The 19722-nt window shown below is 40.1% G+C and overlaps 1 protein-coding gene across 1 annotated transcript in view; it reads left to right on the plus strand.

Moving 5' to 3' along the window:
• The window catches only part of LOC131062881 (plasma membrane ATPase 3), a 33867-nt gene extending 14758 nt beyond the window's left edge, over positions 1 to 19109 (plus strand). Inside the window, exons 16-21 of the mRNA XM_057996619.2 lie at positions 16173 to 16254; positions 16339 to 16499; positions 16743 to 16928; positions 17039 to 17221; positions 18158 to 18336; positions 18505 to 19109. Of these exons, the coding sequence (XP_057852602.2) occupies positions 16173 to 16254; positions 16339 to 16499; positions 16743 to 16928; positions 17039 to 17221; positions 18158 to 18336; positions 18505 to 18601 (888 nt within the window). The 3' untranslated portion in view covers positions 18602 to 19109. The remainder of the gene's footprint in view (positions 1 to 16172; positions 16255 to 16338; positions 16500 to 16742; positions 16929 to 17038; positions 17222 to 18157; positions 18337 to 18504) is intronic.
• Positions 19110 to 19722: the final 613 nt, after the last annotated feature.

Below are 19722 nucleotides of genomic sequence, written 5' to 3' on the forward strand. Positions count from 1 at the left end.
ACAATATTTATTGATTATAAATTTAATTATGTATATTATTATAATTATATTAATAAATTAAAATAAATTATTATAATTTAAAAATATTAGAACTCAAAACAATTAAAATAAATTATAAAATTATAGAGAAAATCTTTGAACTAATGAAACAGGAAAGTTAGAAGTGAAATTGAAAGTAACTTTTTTTTGGAAGGAATTTCTTACTTGGATGAGGGCAAAGGGAAGGAGAGCGGTGGCGACGTGTTGCAAGGTGTGTCAGTCAAAGACAGGTCACAAACAAATGTCAAATGTCAACCTCCTTTAACCTTGTTGTTTGTAGTCGGTTTGATATTTGCTTGCAGCTTTGTTATTCACTTGTGTTTGAAGGGTAATTATTAAAATTTCAAAATGAACACAACATACAATAGATTAGGGTTCTCACTCGTATTGGAAAAAATGAAAAAACTATGAAAATTGTGCCCAAATCATGTAAGAATTTGTTTAGAAGCAGTATGTCAACAATGGATTCATCAGTATTTGCTAGAGACTATTATAAACATTTCTACCTCCAAAAATTTGAACCCTATTTGATTCCATAAGTATTCTAGGTAGTACTTGATTTTGGGACATACCATACCCTAATTGATAGGTAAAATGGGTGGTTTGGTAACTTAGCAAATTTGAAATACGATAGACCATAGTTACCAAGAGACTTGTACCTTGACCCTTGGTACTTGTCTCCTGTATTAGAAACACATCCCCATCTTAGAGACCTGTATGCAGACGTCTGTAATGTCCCCTATTATGAATGCCCTACTTTTTGCCCTAAAATCCTACTAGGGTTAGGAACATTAACTTAATCATAAGATATCTCTAATTTACTAGAGAAATTCAACCATAGGTAAGCTAGGATAAGGTGAATTGATAGGGTGCCCGAGAGATCCTCTACCCTAGGCCCAAGAGTGGATATACCATCCCTCTTGGCCTCATGTGGCCCATGCCATCCATATGAGGTGTACCTAGTGAGGTGTCCTATAACTGTTCCCCTTAATCATGTCAGCCAATTCCACTTCCTATGATTGGACTCCTTAGTATGTTGATCCATCATGATAGAGGGTTGAGGTATATTCCCAATAGGGTGCCCCAGAAGTCCATCCCCTCTAAGCCCAAAGGCAGTACCCCTTGTACCCCCTTGGCCTCATGGGACTCCCCGGTCTACTCCCATGAGGTGGCATACCTAGAAGAGGACCCCAATGCTGTTTCCCCTCCTTGTAATCCCTCATTGCCCCTATCATGGTTAATTATACTAATCAAGCAGAACATATGATGATCCCTATATTATGGCATGTTTCTATACAAATTACATGCATATAGTAAACAATCATAAACAACAACATATATTAATCAGCAACGAGCAGATATAAATAACATTCATCGTGCTATGTATAAGGAACTCATACCCAAACCACAATATATATTTGAACTGCTGTATAGTTAATTATTAATATCCAAATCTGATCTGTCTTTCTTCGATGCCTCCTTGGTTGCTGGGCATTGTTCTTCTTATACCCGTCCATTGGGGTGGAGAGTTGTGACCTTCCATCAAGATGTGGCTGCTAGAATGGGCAGTGTCCCTTCCTTGCAAATTGCATGACTCTTCATGCTGTTTATCTCTTTTAATATTTTATTGTTTTTCTAACTTATCATCCTGTTTTAGAGGAAACCACTATTGCCAAATGGGGAAAGGGTTGATCAAACAATGAGCCTTATTGCCTTCGATCTACAAAATTCCGACTGCTGTTAACAAGCAATTGTTTCTATCTTCCATGAAATTGTGAATTCTTACTTCGTAAGACAATTTCAATCTTGAGATCTGCTGTTTCATTCAATACTTGGACTGGGTCATTGCATCGTCTCCAAACATTAGGGCACTTGAAATGAAGTTTCTTTGTGTTTGCTATGCTGGAGGATATAGGTGACTCCGCAACATCCCCAAGATCTCTGCAAGACCAAAATAACTTCCACAAGGGAAAGTGTCAAGAATAGCTTGCTTCAACAATGCAAGATTGATTAAATATTACAATGGACATGTGAATATCCATGAGAAGCCTTGCTTATAAAGACATGGTGTGATGGGTTATGACAACTACCCTTGATACAAACATTAAATGTCTAGGAAACTAAAAGTAAATGAGGTGAACATGGCCCCATTATAACTAACTTCTAGAATGCCACCTAGGACCTAAGTAAACTTAAGTCATGTGAATAAGTCCACTACAAGGAACTAGCTAGGTAGAAGACCTTTACTAGGTACAAAACCTTATTCACAAAAACATCCTATACGTCTCCTATAAGCATCCCTTGATAATGAAGAAACTTCCAATAGAGCTGTTCAAATACATCATATAAATTACGTTGGATTTTCTAAAAGTGTTGGTATGTAGTTTAAAAAAATTAAAACAACTAAACAAATACACTTGTAGACTTGAGGGTTTTTTTTAATAAAATCATACAAGTTTTTTTTGGGTGGAAAATTTCCTCATTAAATCCTAAGACATAAGAATATGAAGCAAAACAATAATAAGGCTTAAGATGTGTACATATATTGAAGTTTTATCAAATGATTGAAAATATAGTCATCTTCAAGATTCCCCATGCTATGTTTTTAAAAAGAATGGGACTCCCCTCCTAGATTCTTTGTCATCTCTAGGTGATTGTAGTTTTGAATATATATTTTCTTATCAGATTGATGATTATCAAATATTAATATAATTAATCTATTTCAATACTTTAAATTGTTAGTTTTTTTTTTTTTTAATTGCAAGTATTTTAGCATTTATCATTCTTTAAAGATATCCATTGTCTGAAATATATATAGCTGTCTCCAAGTACACGTCTTCCTACCTGTTTTTGAAATGGCGTAGCGTACCCGTCTCTTGGTAGGTATGCGATAGACCAATTTGATATCAACTTGTCAAAACTTGAATGTCATGATAGATATTTTGAATTTATTGTTCGTTAATTCAATATTAAAAATTTGCTGAATTTGAATAGGGTAAAAGTATAGGTACGTGGATATGTCACACTAGTATGCAAAATTTGTAGAGGGGTCTATGGTACATCCATACAAAAAACACATATGCACACACACGCATTAATTCAATATGAATTTGGTATAATAATAAATATTATGAATAAATAAACATATATTCATTTATACAAAAAAACAAGCAACATATCTGGTGGAACAAAAGAGAGATTGGCCCTCACATTTGGTGTGGAACAGAAATTGCCTTCCAAAAGCTGGAGCATCTGCATGGGCTGCACTTAAAAACCGGATACTAATTGGAGACAGATTAAGAAAGCTTGGTTTTGCAGCATCAAATAGGTGTAGTATATGTAAGGAGGAAGAGGAATCGGTAGATCATTTGTTATTAAAATGCAGAACAGCAGAATATTGTTGGAAGAAGATAATGGAGAAGCTTGATTGGCAATGCCCTCTGGTGGCAAACCTACTATCCTGGTTTATTTAGAGTGCATTTTTTGGTAGTATATGGATCTGCACACCCTCAATTATGATCTGGGAAGTTTGGAAATAAAGGAATCGAAGAATCTTTCAGGCAAAGGAAATGACTAATGATAGACTGTTGGTCAAGATTGAAGCAAGTATTGAAGAAACAACCAAGAATGTATTACGTAACCAATCTCTTAGGAAGAGTCATTACACCCTTTGGGATGAGTGTTTGACAAATAAATGGTTTGGTCTTTGTACCCCCATAGTTTATCGCACTAGCTAGGTTAATCTGACTAAGGCTGTCAGGGAGGATGTTAAGTGGAATTTGCCAGAGGAAGGGTGGATTAAGATCAATTTTGATGGGGCGGCTTGGGAAACTCAAGAATGGCTGGGCAGGCTGTGTGATTAGAAATGCGGAAGGTGAGGAGGTTCTTCTAATTACAGGGAAATGAATAGGGTGGATAACGAATAATGAAGCGGAATTCTAGGCGGTCTTCTTGGGGCTGATTGCAAGGAAGAAATTAAAATATGATCAAATACATTTAGAAGGGAATTTGCAAGTTGTTGTTGATGCCATTTGAATGTGCCAAACACCTACTTGGAATTTAGGAAATTGGCTTCGAATTGTGAAAAGGGAGATTGAACGACTTAAAGATTTCATTGTAACCCATGCATATTGGGAGGGCAATGACTTGGTGGACAATGTGGCAAAGGTGGTAGTGGAGGTCATGTCATTAGCGGAGTGGCACGAGTTATATAAGGCTGGCGCTGAGTCCCAAGATTGCAATATTGATTTGGCATGGTGAAAGTGACGAGCGACATTATGAGATGATAAGTGTATTGAAGGAGGTATACGACAGTTGCAAATTGATCATCATGAATTGGCTATATAGACGCAATAGGTGGCATTCACAGCCTTTTAACAAATGGTGGTAGCAATTATGGACTTGTCAATTTGCTTTGTTTCAAGGAAAAGGCAAATGGCCTTTTTTGGCGACATATCCAAGAGAAGGATGATGGAAATATTTTAAACCAAGGTAGGGATGGTCCTCCACACCTTGCATATGGTTTTGGGAGATTGCTACTTGAACAACAATGGTAGGTATAGGGTGAATTCGAACGTTGCATCTGTAATCTACCCTTCCTAATTTGCCCTAAAATCACAATTACAACAAATTAGGGTTAGGGTTTCATTTTACCAAATAAATATCTCTTTAATAATGCAATCTTGGATTTTAATCCGGCAATCACCAAATGAACAATATAGGTACACACACACATATATAAAACCTTAGGGTTAGATAATATTGCAAGCATCATTCATGAATAAATCTAAGGTTAGAGCATGAACAATATAGGTACACACACACATATATATAAAACCTTAGGGTTAGATAATATTGCAAGCATCATTCATGAATAAATCTAAGGTTAGAGCATGAAAATTGTATATTCATCATTACACAGCAAGTCTGATTTGTAAGGAAATCTCAGTCATGGAAGACATGGAGTAAGGAGGCATGGTAGGGTGCCCTCAGACAGCTGTTCTCCCTCTGTGCAATCCTCCACCACACATCCATGGCTGGAGATCCTTATGGTTCATCAACAGTCCCTCAATGTAGGGATTGGAAGGAAAATGGCAATAGGGTGCCCTTAGCTGTTCTATCCCTTTCACAGTGCCATAGGGTGCCCTAATAGCCATCCTCTCCCTACTGGTCATTGTAAGAGGGTGCCCTAAGCTGTTCTCTCCCTGATTGCAGATTTCTTCCTTCCTTACCCTATGTGATAGATTGTTGTAAACATATTAAATGCTTAGATATTTAGATCAGATAACTATATTTGCATGCACTTTTAGTTCAGGGAAATTTGCTGATGTTTCGAGAATCTGATCTGCTTCCTGTTTTTTAATAACTTCCAATGATTGAGGATTGATGATGTTCCTAATGCTGTATTTTTTATTTAATTCTTGATGCCTTCCTTCTACCCCTGATCTCTTTTCTCATACCCTTTTTCTAGCACTGAAGAGTTGTTACATTTGGTTTAAACATTTCCCTTGAAAGGTGGTTTCCTCTCTTAGTTCTCAATCGCTGCGCTTAACTAATTTGTTATCTTAACAAATTGTTTGGGAAACTAAATCAGAAACATATGTTTTCTTCTTTCTTAATGCTTAGTGATTAATCCGTGGTCCCATCCTTTACACGGTTGTGTTATCTGCTGAATTAAATGCCCCCGTGTAAAGTGGAAAATTCGGGCTTAGCAAATTCACCACATGGAAGGTGTAATGTTCCGGACCTGTACTGTGCAGATCAACCGTACGGTGGAAGGGGGCACCCGTGCGATGACTGGGTGGACGTACGGTAGGAGAGGAAGACCATACGGTAGGGGATGGAGAGCATGGTGTACGGTGTAAATGCCGTATGATGGAGTGAGGGGAGGCGTACGGTATAATAGCCGTACGGTGATGTCAAGCGGCCATACGGTGGAGCCCAAAAGGGTCGTACGATGGAGCCCAAAAGGGTCGTATGGTGGTGGTGTGGCCACAAGAGGCCGTACGGTGGTGAGGGAGGTGTACGGTGGGGCCAAAGAAGGCTGTATGGTGGTGAGAAGGGGAGGGGTGGTAGTATGGTGTGTGACTGTGAAGATGCAGAGGTACGGTGAACTTCAGCAGTTGGGTGGTGACCTTCCAGAGTAATGGATTCTGAATATTAGGAGTCCTCCTTATGCATGTAAACCAAATTAACAAAGACGCAGAGAAAGTAAACAATAATAAAATTCAAGATTTGTCAGATCCGGAACGAGTACAATGATAGAATAGGGTGAGAGGTGAACCTCGCCGAAACTGCAAATACCAAATAGGGAGGGTCTTTCACCTCCGAAATGGCGGATAACAGAACTCCAACAGGAATTCGCACAATAGAGAAAAGATGCCAAAAATTCACATACCTACAACAATAACTAACACGGCCATATATATGGGCTCCGGGAAACTTCCCGAAGGGTTACAAACGGACCAACACGACCAACCAAAACTTGTCTAATCTAATTAAATAAAAGGGCCAGAAAGATTTGTTATTAAATTTGGGGCCTTACAACAAAATAATTAGATTTATTATTTAATTATATCGGGGACATCACAGTCCTCCTGGGCCAAAAATTGCTTGCCCTCAAGCAATTGCAGACTTGGATGTTCAAGAATTTGCTCGCCTTCCCAGGTGGCATCCTCGATGGGTAGATTCTTCCAGTGTATAAGGAATTCTTTGACTGTGCATGTTCTCAACCTCTTTTCTCTGACATCGACGATCTCCGCCGGCTCCAGAATTAGTTTCCCTTCTTCGTCGATGGGTGGCAGATCCTTGGACACTGTGACGTGCTGCTCGACGGCCTTCTCCAAACATGATACCTGAAAACATTGTGAATCCGACTCCCCTTAGGAAGCTCCAATTCGTAGGCAACTTCACCCACTCTCCGAACCACCCTGTAGGGTCCATAGCAACGCGGCTTCAGCTTCTCCTTACCACTTGTCTTCAAGGAGGATTGTCTGTATGGTTGAAGTTGGAGGTAAACCAGATCAGCAACCTCAAAATTCCGCTCAATCCGGTGTCGGTCAGAATACATCTTTTGCTGGTTGTGAGCCCTCTATAGGTTGTCTTTGAGAGACGTCAAGATGTCTAAACTCTCCTGAAGCCCATTTTTGGCCATCGGTGCAGGGCTGTCGCCCAATGCCAGGTCAACAAATGAAGACGGTTCATAACCGTACAATGCTTTGAAAGGTGGCATGCTTATCGACATGTGATAAGTGGTGTTGTAACAGTGTTCACCCAAATATAACCAGCGAACCCAAGCCTTCTGTTGTGCTGAGACGTAGTTCTTGAGATAACCCTCCAGCCATTTGTTCACAGTCTCGGTCTGTCCGTCTATCTGTGGATGGTAGCTCGTGCTGGGCGACAGCTCGGTTCCGGCCAATTGAAATAACTCCATCCAGAAGGTACTCAGAAAACGGCTATCCTTGTCACTGACTATGTTTCGCGGTAAACCATGTAGGCGGAACACCTCACGGAAGAACAACTCGGCTACTTGGACTGCTCGATATCCTGTGGGGATGGCAAAAAAAAAGTGCATACTTGGTCAATCGGTCAACTATGACAAAAATGCAATCCTTTCCTTGCACTCTGGGGAGTCCTGTAATGAAATCCATCGAGATGCTATCCCATTTCTGGTCGGGAATTGGCAGTGGTTGTAGCAGTCCAACGGGTAGGTTATGCTCAGATTTGTTCTGCTGACAGGTGGAGCATTCCCGTACATACTGCAGGACATCGTCCTTAAGCCCCTTCTAGGAAAACCTTTCACGAATCTGTTTGTAGGTTTTCAAGTATCCCGGGTGTCCAACCAAGGGAGAGTCGTGCAATTCCTTCAGAACCTTTTTCTTCATTTTGGATTCGGGTACCAGATAAATTGTCCTTGTAATAAATGATGTCGTCAACCACCTTGTATCGGTCATCCTGCACTTGACTATCCGTTAGTTCGCAGGCAAAAGTGTTCTTAGAGTATTCAACCAATAGGTATTCCTTCCAGTCCGCCGAAATCTGAGATAAAGAACATATGGTAGGCCTTCTTGACAGGGCATCAACGACCATGTTATTCTTTCCCTTCACATATTTGATGTCGAAATCAAATGCTTGGACTTTGCTCACCCATTTCTGTTGTCGTTCATTCAGATCCCTCTGCTCCAAGAAGTATCGCAAGCTGTTGTGGTCCGTTCGCACAACAAACTTTGCTTCGACGAGGTTTGCCGAAACTTCGTCAGTGCGTGTATGATGGCGAGCATCTCCTTGTCGTAGATGGAATATAACCGCTCAACTCCCGAGAGCTTTCGGCTCTCGAACGCAATGGGGTGACGGTCTTGCATCAACATCGCTCCAATGCCTTCACCCGAGGCATCACACTCGAGGATGAAAGGGCGAGTGAAGTCTGGTAGTGCCAGAACCGAACACGTACTCATAACTTATTTTAATTTGTCGAAGGTCTGTTGCGCTTGCGCATCCCAATGGAAGAATCCTTTCTTTGTCAGATCTGTCAGTGGTGCCCCAAGCTGTGAAAATCCTTTCACAAACCTTCTATAATAACTGCACAAACCAAAAAAATCCGTGCAGCTCCGAGAGAGTCTTGGGTGGAGGCCAATCCAAAATGGCCTGAATCTTCTCCTGGTGACTTGTACCCCCTGGGCGCTGATGACGTGACCCAAGTACAAGACCTCGGTCATTCCAAATTCACATTTGGACCTTTTGGCATACAGTGATTGTGATTCCATAATCCCCAATACTTCATCCAAATGCCCCATATGTTCCTTCCAGGTCTTGCTGTAGATGAGTATGTCATCGAAGAATACCAATAGGAACTTACGCAGTTGCTTGTTGAAGATGTGGTTCATGTAGGACTGAAAAGTGGCCGGAGCATTGGTTAATCCAAACGGCATGACCAAGAACTCAGTGTTCGTAATGGCAACGAAAGGCCGTCTTTTCCACATTTTACTCCCTCATTCGGATTTGATGGTAGTTGGATCGGAGATCAATCTTGGAGAAATAGATTGCACCATGTAGTTCGTCCAATAGCTCATCGATCCTGGGAATGGGGTACCTATTTTTGATAGTCTTCTTGTTTAGTGCACGATAATCGACACACATTTTGAGAGTTTCGTCCTTCTTCTTCACCAGTACCACCGAGGATGCAAAGGGGCTAGAACTGGGCCGGATCCATCCCTTATCGAGGAGTTCCTGAATCGTTTTCTCTCTCATCTTTGAACTTCTTCGGGTGGCGATAGGGTGTGGTGATAACGGGTTTTGCTCCCTCCTCCAACTCAATGGTGTGCTCAAACCCTCGATGTGGGGGTATACCAGGTGGAATATGAGTGAAGACCAAACTATGCTCATCCAGAACCGACTGAAGTTCCCCATCTTGATAGTACGTCGGTTGCCCTTTCACAAGTTTTGTTGAGATCAAGCAATGTGTTGCCCAAACTACTTCATCATGTCTGAAGATGGCTTCCATCCTTTTGGCGAAAATCTCCCTCGGGCCGCCATTCGACATTCCTCTGAGAACTACCTTCTTGCCATCCACCTTGAATGAGAACTCCATCCTTTTGAAGCTTTGTGTGTACTGGTCGAGGGTCTCCATCCATTGAATGCCCAATATGACATCCGTGTCATCCAGATTCACAACAAAGAAATCATCGATCACCGTGTAATTTCCCATGGTGATACTCAGTTGCAAAACCAGGTGAGTGCATGATAGAAGATTGCCTCCTGCCACCTTGACATTGAACCCTTCATGTTCCTTCGTACACAAGCCCCTATGATTGACGAGTGATGAGTTTATGAAGTTGAGCGAGACTCCATTGACGAGCATAACAAGAACTCGTTGCCCTTGGAGTGTACCACGTACTCAAAATACACTGCACCTTGGGGTACCCGCCATTGTGGCAATGACTCCCCCCTCCGTACCAATGTGGAGATTCTCTTCGCCAGGTTGGTTTCTTCGGCCGATTCTTCCCTTGGGGTTTCGCTTTCTTCATGCTCCTCTTCTCCATCGGACATCACTTCAATATAGTGAATCTTTCCTTTGCCCAAACATCGGTGTCCTGGTTCCCATGGTTCTTTGTAGGTGAAACACAACTTCTTCCTTCTGAGTTCTTGTCTTGTGGCTTCATCTAGCGATGACCCCTTCGGATAGGGTTTATTATCCTTTTCCCTCGGAACGAAAGGTGGTTTGGTATGTGCAAAACTTCTGGAAAAGGAAGATGTTGCCATGTTACGAGCCTTTTTGATTGCTTCCATGAGGGTGCTTGGGTTGAACCCTTTCACCCAACCTTTCAGTGGTTCCATCAATCCGTCTATGAACAAGACCACCAATCTTCGCTCTGAGATGTCAGTCACCAACACAGATAGTCTCTGGAATTCTGTGATGTAACTGTCTAGAGATCCCGACTGCTTTAGTTGCGCCAACTCCTTGAAATTGAGTTCTGGATCCTTCCCGTCAAATCGATCTATGAGCTTCTTTGTGAATTCGACATAGGAAGTTATCTAGTCATGGCCAAGAGTGATCATTCCATGATGCCACCATTCATGCGCAACCCCTTCCAGGTGGAGTGCTGCAAACTTGATAGCTTCATCTTCAGGCATCGGGTCAAGTTGGAAGTATCTGCTTTTTGAACCCAGGCACGTGCCGAGGTCGCTTCGGCCCCATCAAAGGATGACAGGTTGATCTTACCGACCTTCCTCTTGATGTCATTATTATAGTGTCCATAATGGCCCCGACTTCTGCCGCTCGAGTATTTCATCCGGAGCTCCACATAATCCTTGAAGGATATGTCCCCCTTGAGATTTGCATCCCTCCAATCTTGACTCAGTTGTGCTTGCATCTCCTGGAAGGTGGGTTCTTGCTCCCCCCGTGGTGCTTCTGATTTTTGAGGAAAAGTCGGCATCGGCGGCCGTGACTGTGAGCGTTGGACGTTTGACCTTCCCGTGACCGAATCATCGCCCTGTCCATTCTGTTCTCCATTCGTTTTTCCCAAGGCCAATTGTCGTAAGGTTTCCCCCATGATTTGTTGTCGCTACTCTCCTCTGGTTAGGGTGTCATTGAGCTGAGCGTGGCTTTTGGTTAGCTCCCTTAATAGTGCCATGACTTCTCTTGTAGGATCCTGTGGTTCCCCCATTCGATCGGCTGAAAGGTACCTCCTCCTGGTGTACACTTGCATCCACGACACGACAGGCTGGCAAGATCACAAGCTCTGATACCACCGTAATGTTCCGGGCTTGTACGGTGCAGATCAACCGTATGGTGGAAGGGGGCACCTGTGTGGTGACTGGGTGGACGTACGGTAGGAGAGGAAGATCGTACGGTAGGGGATGGAGAGCACGGTGTACGGTGTAAATGCCATACAGTGGAGTGAGGGGAGGCGTATGGTATAATAGCCGTACGGTGATGTCAAGCGGTCGTATGGTGGACCCCAAAAGGGTCGTACGGTGATGTCAAGCGGCCGTATGGTGGAGCCCAAAAGGGTCATACGGTGGTGGTGTGGCCACAAGAGGCCGTACGGTGGTGAGGGAGGTGTACGGTGGGGCCAAAGAAGGTTGTACGGTGGTGAGAAGGGGAGGGGTGGTAGTACGGTGTGTGACTGTGAAGATGCAGAGGTACGGTGAACTTCAGCGGTTGGGTGGTGACCTTCCGGAGTAATGGATTCTGAATATTAGGAGTCCTTATGCATGTAAACCAGATTAACAGGGACACAGAGAAAGTAAACAATGATAAAATTCAAGATTTGCCAGATCTGGAATGAGTACAATGATAGAATAGGGTGAGAGGTGAACCTCACCGAAACTGCAAATACCAAATAGGGAGGGTCTTTCACCTCCAAAATGGCGGATAACATAACTCCAACAGGAATTCGCACAATAAAGAAAAGATACCAAAAATTCGCATACCTACAACAATGACTAACATGGCCATATGTATGGGCTCCGGGAAACTTCCCAAAGGGTTACAAACGGGCCGACACAACCAACCAAAACTTGTCTAATCTAATTAAATAAAAGGGCTCGAAAGATTTGTTATTAAATTTGGGGCCTTACAACAAAATAATTAGATTTATTAGTTGTTACATTTGGTTTAAACATTTCCCTTGAAAGGTGGTGTCCTCTCTTTGTTCTCAATCGCTGCGCTTAACTAATTTGTTATCTTAACAAATTGTTTGAGAAACTAAATCAGAAACATATGTTTTCTTCTTTCTTAATGCTTAGTGATTAATCCGTGGTCCCATCCTTTACACGGTTGTGTTTTAGCTGCTGAATCAAATGCCCTCGTGTAAAGTGGAAAATTCGGGCTTAGCAAATTCACCACATGGAAGGGGGAAATCACTAAGCTGATTTTCACTTGGAGGACTTTACATTCAAAAGAGGGGATGCATTCACTAGATCCAATCCTAAATGACACAAGGACTGAATACTAAGTAGATTGATTGTGTTTGGAATGCGTTTGACCTTCTTTGGTAAGTTGAATAAGTAAAGTGCTAAAATTGAAGACAAAGTAAGTGGAAACAGTGAGCTATAGATTCGGGATTTCGTCGTGCACCTGGATCTGAGAAGTTTGAGATGATTCGGAGTTGCTCTGCGAAATCTACCAAAAGTTGCAGGGACCGTGTGTCCGGACTAGGTCGCCCTCCTATTGGTCATTCAAACTTTCCGTGCATCGAAAAGGGTTTTTTCGTCTCTGCAAATAAAGCTTAATTCTAGAAGTACAGCTGCCCACCCGCTTCTTGCACATCGAAAGAAGAAGAAAAGGGGTTGGGAATAGGGGTTTGCCTAAGTCAAACCCTGGTTTGGAATCAACCTTGAAAGAAATACTGCAAATGCTTGAAATAAATGATGTAAAGGTATACCTTCAGATCTGCAATAGATGATGATGATGCTTTGCTTCTTAGATGTAATCACATATGTTGTATGAAATGGCATGAACTTGACAAAACCCTAACACACACATGCTTGCAAATGAATGATGTAATGTTGCTCCAATGGATAGATGAAGAATATGCAGCCTTGAGGAATGCTTGAATGCTTGAATGTAGTCTTTGTGTCTTCTCCACTTTGTCATGCTATATATGCTCAAATGAGAGAGTAAATTTCCTTATATACTTGCCTGTCGTCAATTGTTTAATTTTCCGACATATGCCGACATGGGGAAGTAATTTCTGCTCATATTTGAGATAGGGCCTAGGGGCTAGAATAGGTCCTGATTAGGGAGGAGTCCTGCCCTAATTTAGGCCAGGGACAAGGGGTTATGCAGGTTGTGAGATAAAAAAATGAAGTTTAGTTGCATAGGGGAGGCATAAACGGGTCCCGGTCAAGCATGGGGATGAGACTGGCAAGGTGAGGGCCCGAAATGTGGTCAAAATTGCAAGGGGTGCAATTTTAGGATGCTACACCTGATGTCCTTCTATCCTTCTGTTAATTTCATTCAGGTTATTGCCAATGTGTGTTTGCTGCAGGGGGGGCATGACAGCGTCAATGTTTTGTGCAATGCTCTTGGATTTACAACATTATGGGGCAAATAAGTTGAGCAAAAACCCTTAGAAAATTGTTTTTGCAGTTCAAAACACTTGCGATTTACTCTGGAATTACCACATTGTTGTTGGAGTTGCCCAGATTCAACTGGTGAAATTCAAACCCTGGGTGATTCCTTAGGGGATTCAAACTAGGACCCAATTATTAGACATTTCGTACCTAGAATTGTTCAGTATATGTTCCAATTAGGCAACTTTGCAAAAATTGAGTGATTCCCACAATTCTGATGGTAATCTAAATACCGAACTCTGAGTGAGTTTGTCATTATTTTCTTACCTAAATCAAATTTTGCATTGATGGACTCTCAATATAATTCCTAGCTCTTCATAAATCAATGCCTTCTATTGAAGCTGTATCTCTATCCTTTGAATTCTCAAGCATTGCTAGGATGAAGCCTTTTGCTAGGAATCTTATTTCTACATTTCTTTCCAGTTTTTCTCTATCTGTATCCACAATTCTTTTGTAGTGGGTCAGCAGCTATAGTTTTTTCAATTAGGAATTTGCTAGTTACAATTCGAACTTTTGGTTATATCATTCTGTACACAACTATGTTACATCGTGATGGGGACATGTCCCCCTGGTACTTGCAGTTGCAGCTGTTTCTGGGACTTTGGGATGGCAGGGGATGTCCCTTGGCTGTCCCCAGTTTGCACAAATTTTCTGAAACAACCTTGGACACCATTGAAAAACCCTGGAACACTGCTGGGACATTTGGCCATCCCCTGGATGACTCTGGAATTCCAAGACATCCCTCCAACCCTGAGAGTAAAACAAATTTTCTAATATTTTAAAAAATAAATCAACATGATGAATGACCGTTATCCCCATCCCTGAAACACCATGGAACATAGGTTCTCAATTATCAGTATTGGGGTTACCCTTATTTATTTTTCCATTTTCCTAATGCAAATCTTCCATCTATTTTCTGCTCTCCTCCTGATCAAATAGTGTAGCATATGAGTTGTGTAATGGAATGCAATTTACAATCAATGATGGATTATTAAAAGCTTTTCTCCTTTTTTCCGTTCTTTTTCTAAAACTTTTCCTTGTTGGGTTTCTTGTCTGATGCATTGAGATTTTGTGGAAATGGAGCTTATAAATGATAGCAACGAATAGATGATTTTGAGGGAATCCTTATATGAGATCAACTTGGTCCCTTCAATAATTGCAAATTGCTAATCAATTATATACTTAATGATTGATAAATATTTAGTTTCATTTACAATGAAGATATTTGGTTGTTTGAGTTCCTTTTATTATTGGGTATACGTTCAAGTTGTAAGCCTATTCTAGGTTTAAAATTTTGAAATGTTAATGACAAAGAACATAAACTCAGTTTCATGGAAAATTTCACAATGTTATCGGTATCACATGTTTATGCATGAAGCCATCATGTTAGATGTATGGGTCCAAAAAACAGACTTCTTGGATTGCATCCATTTTGCTGGCTGGCATGTCATTAGGGATGGATCACTAATACAGTAATATGCTAATACTAGAGTTTTGTTTTCTTTTTCTTTCCAATAGTTAATCTTCTGTTGTTTGGTTTCCTCAAAGATAGAATATCGTTCCTTTTTCCTCCAAAGTCAATTGCTCAAAATGGAGATAATTACTTCCATTTTGATTTTTTATCCTCTAGACAGCAACTTATTAGCAGGTGGATTTTTACATTATAAGCCTTGGTTTGAGTTTATTTAAATCCCATATTTACAGTTTGTAGTGAAAACTGGCTCTCATAAATTACTTTTGTTAGACCTGTTGAATAGATACCTTTTGCTTATCGTGGGCATTTGACAAACAAAAGCAGAACATACTAGCAAGAGAAGGCTACTACTAGGTATCTCATGCTCATTGTATGAAACTAACGAACAAAAGTAGAATTCTTCAGGGAAGGAAAGGCTAGGGAAGCTTGTTTCCCAAAAGACGCTTGTTTTCAAAGAGAAGATACCTGGAGGGACAATTTCTTTTGCCATGTTCAATGGTAAAAAATTACTTGGCTAAGGGCAATGAGTAGGAGTGTTTAGCCTTTTCAACTAAAGTGGGCACAGAACATTCATCGCTGTAATTTAAGTGGGGGGAAGAGGATAATATTTTCTGTCAAAGGTACATCAGGACCAGGTTAATTGGTTCCATTTGGTCAGGTCTACAACTGGCTAAAATAATATTTTGGGCAATACTTAGGAAGTCTAAAAAAGAACTGATCTGTTTGTCATCAACAAATTATTTGTATTTGTATTTTCAGAATTGTGAAAATCAGATAAAGCCCGATTAACCGTAGTTTTTGTTTTATGCTTGTATAACAGGCAGTTTTAGTACTAGTTAAATAACTAAGATGTTATGCATACTTTTGTTACATGCCACCATACTATTTCAGTTGTAGAAAAATTGCATGGTCTTGGCATTTTGGTAATTATAAAAAATCTGTCTGATACTATAATTTTTGTTTCAGCTTGTGTTTTTCTGTTAATACATAATGGTGATGGTCATATGATAAGGTTGACTTTGGAGATACTTAAGTCTTAATACATGCACTGATGTTTTTGTTACCTCGATGAATGTGTGTGCAGTTGGGCTTTATGCTTTTGGCTTTAATCTGGAGGTTTGACTTCCCGCCATTTATGGTACTTGTAATTGCTATATTGAATGATGGTAAGTATTTGGGCCGAATCTTCTTGTACATATACAGTGTGTTTTTTTGTTTTTAAATGGGTAATGAATTAAGCTAATTTGCAGGTACTATAATGACTATTTCCAAAGATAGGGTTAAACCATCACCTCTACCAGACAGCTGGAAGCTTTCAGAGATTTTTGCAACTGGGGTTATCATTGGCAGTTACCTTGCATTGATGACCGTAATATTTTTCTGGGCTGCTTACAAGACAGATTTCTTTCCGGTATAGGAGTTACTTTTATTATTGGGTTTTCTTAAGAGGGTTGGTAACATGTACTTTCAAAAATTTGTTTCATAGCTAATACTAATGGTTTTCCATGACAAATTTACTTGCATACTAATATCTTGATAAAATTTTTGAGATTTCAATGAAGGATTTTTTATTTTTCCCTCTTATTCACTGAGATCATTAGTGATGACACTGTTACCTAAAAGCTGAGAGCATTAAATTTTTGTCATTTTGCAGCGAACATTTGGTGTTGAAAGTCTTCATAAAAAAGATCAAGAAGACACAAAAAAACTGAGTGCAGCAGTTTACCTGCAAGTTAGTACAATCAGTCAGGCGCTTATATTTGTGACTCGTTCTCGAAGCTGGTCTTTTGTAGAGCGGCCTGGTCTCTTGCTTGTATTTGCATTTTGTGTTGCTCAATTGGTATTCCTTCTAATCATTTATTTTTTGTGATTTACTCAGACTGAAGGATTGTTGCCCAGTTGTAGGTAATCTGGTAATCTAATATTTTTGTCATGCAATGGTTTTTACAGATTGCAACCATAATTGCAGTTTATGCAAACTGGGGATTTGCTGCAATAAAAGGCATGGGCTGGGGTTGGGCTGGTGTTGTGTGGCTTTACAATATAATCTTTTACTTTCCCCTTGATATCATAAAATTCTTTATACGATACGCATTGAGTGGGAAGGCCTGGGATCTTGTTATTGAACAAAGGGTATGCCATCAAATCCATGATTACTCAAAATTGCTCTTGATTTGATGCATCTGGTTGGAAATATTATATGATAAATAAGAGAAATGCTAGTCTGAAAAAATGTTGGATTTGATGTGAATATCTGTTAGATGGATAATTTTCTGTCTAGGTTACCGGGTTCGCCTCTGGGCCCCCCTGGCACGGGTCCGGGTTCGACCGGGTCTGTGGTACGGGTCCGGTTCGACCTGGGTTCGAAAAACCCAGAGTGGGTCGAACCCAGTCGAACCTGGGCGGACCCAGTCGAACCTGGGCGGACCCAGTCGAACCTGGGCGGCTGGGCGGCCCATAAAGTCAAAAAACAATGCAAATTTAATTTTTTTTTCAATTCCGCCTTGTAAAAAGTGAAAGTTATAACCTAAAAAATCAGAAAATTAGACGTCTTAAAAAAGCAAAAAATTGATGCACGCCATGGAGTTCCGTGTGGGTTTGAAGGTTGTGATTTGGTGTTGGCGGTGGGGGCGCTGCCCCCATTAGAGAATCCATTTAATGATCAAACTTTAAATTGTTGAAAGTTGAAACAATGATACTTGAATATTTTATCATTTTGATATTAAACTTGATGTATATGATGCTGTTATGGTATGATCATGATGCTATGATTACAAGTTTATGTTGGTTTTGTTGTTTATATGATGCTATGTGACATGCTAATCTTAATTCATGCTTATAGGTTGCATATATATATAATTTACATGTTTTTGTACTAACGAACCCAAACGAACCCAAACCCCTTTTCAAAATTTTGCTGTACCGACGTACCGGGTTCTTCGAACCCGAACCGGTGCCCGAACCCGAACCGGAACCGGTAACTTAGTTTTCTGTTGATATCAAGAGTAGGATAAAAATATTTTCATGGAAGCAAAGTGAGTTAATATACCAGTCTCTTGTTTATTTCAGACTGCATTTACGAGGCAAAAGGACTTTGGTAAAGAGGCACGAGAGCTTAAATGGGCACATGCTCAGAGGACATTGCATGGTTTGCATCCTCCAGATACAAAAATGTTCAGTGAGAGAAGCAACTTTACTGATCTTAATCAAATGGCTGAGGAGGCTAAAAGACGTGCCGAGATTGCAAGGTTTCTCTCAACTTCTTTATTGTGTTCCAAATATTTTCACCAGAGTTCATGTTTGATGATTTAGAATCTGCTAGGTTTTTCAGTATTTTAAAATTTACTTTTTTAGATAGCATTTGTTTTCAAGAATGGATTGAATCCTGCTTCACTTATTTGCATAATCTCTTGCAGGCTGAGAGAGCTACATACTTTGAAAGGACATGTAGAATCCGTTGTGAGGCTTAAGGGCTTGGATATAGATACAATTCAGCAGGCATATACTGTTTGAATTGATGTATCTTCTTACTATCAGCTTGCTATGGCGATTCAGACACAATTCTATCTTTCAACACTTATTGTAATGTGATTAAAATATTGGTGTTATACACTAGTTAGTGATGTTTCTTGTTAAGAGTTGAAAGGCTGTTAATTTAACCGTTGGCAAAAGACCCTAAGGTTTTACCATTTCTAGAGACATTGAATAGCACCATTTGACTGAACTGTCAGACTTTCAAAATTCAGATAGGTTTTGTAGATGTAGAAAATCAGACTTCTAGTATTGTTGGTTTTTAGTGTGGTTATAGCTGTTTTATTGAAACAAAGTTGGTTCAAGGAAATTCAAGTTCTTTATCTCGATTTACCTTGAAAATTTTGGTCTAAGGTGTTATGTATGTCCTCGTTCACAGCTCAGGTATTGTTGTGAACTTGTGATGTTTTCAATAGTCCTCTCTCTGTAACTTTGGCCTTGGTCCCAAAATTTATTGATCTTCTTATTCAAAGGGAAATATCCCACCTCACCTAAATTTTTATCCTATTTTTATTTCAACTTTGCTGCACATGAGAGTTTGTGCAGTTCAATTTGAGAGTAATATTACTTGTGACATCCGTTCATTCGAAAACATTTGATACACTTATGCTTCTTCAGGTACGTCTCTGTCTGGTGTACATTTCTTTTATATTATTCCTTGATTTAAATACTCAAAAGGAAGGAATTTAAAGGGGATCATTAATATTGCATTTTATATAACAAATGATTTACTTCATTTTATTTCCTTTATTAGGGATACGTAGATGGACTCTCATCAGCTTCTTAAAACAGAGCTGGTTTGGTTTAAAATCTGGAGGAATGTTATCAAAAGTCTATTATGTATTGAGACTCTTGACTTGATGTATTTACCACTTTCTTCTGGAATCTTAAATTGCCCTTCGAGTTGACTAGAAATATTTGATATCATTTATCTCATTCATGTTCCTACTTGTCCATCAACACCATTTGCTAATGTAATGCTTTGTGTCTATAACTTCTGAAGTTCATGGCTGTTACTATTTCTAGGTATATCTGTGACTTGTTTATTCAGGCATTATTTTCTGTTATACTAAATTACAGCGTGCATTTCCCTTGTAAAATTG

The sequence above is a fragment of the Cryptomeria japonica genome, chromosome 9 (genome assembly GCF_030272615.1).
Source record: "Cryptomeria japonica chromosome 9, Sugi_1.0, whole genome shotgun sequence".
Lineage (NCBI taxonomy): Eukaryota > Viridiplantae > Streptophyta > Pinopsida > Cupressales > Cupressaceae > Cryptomeria > Cryptomeria japonica.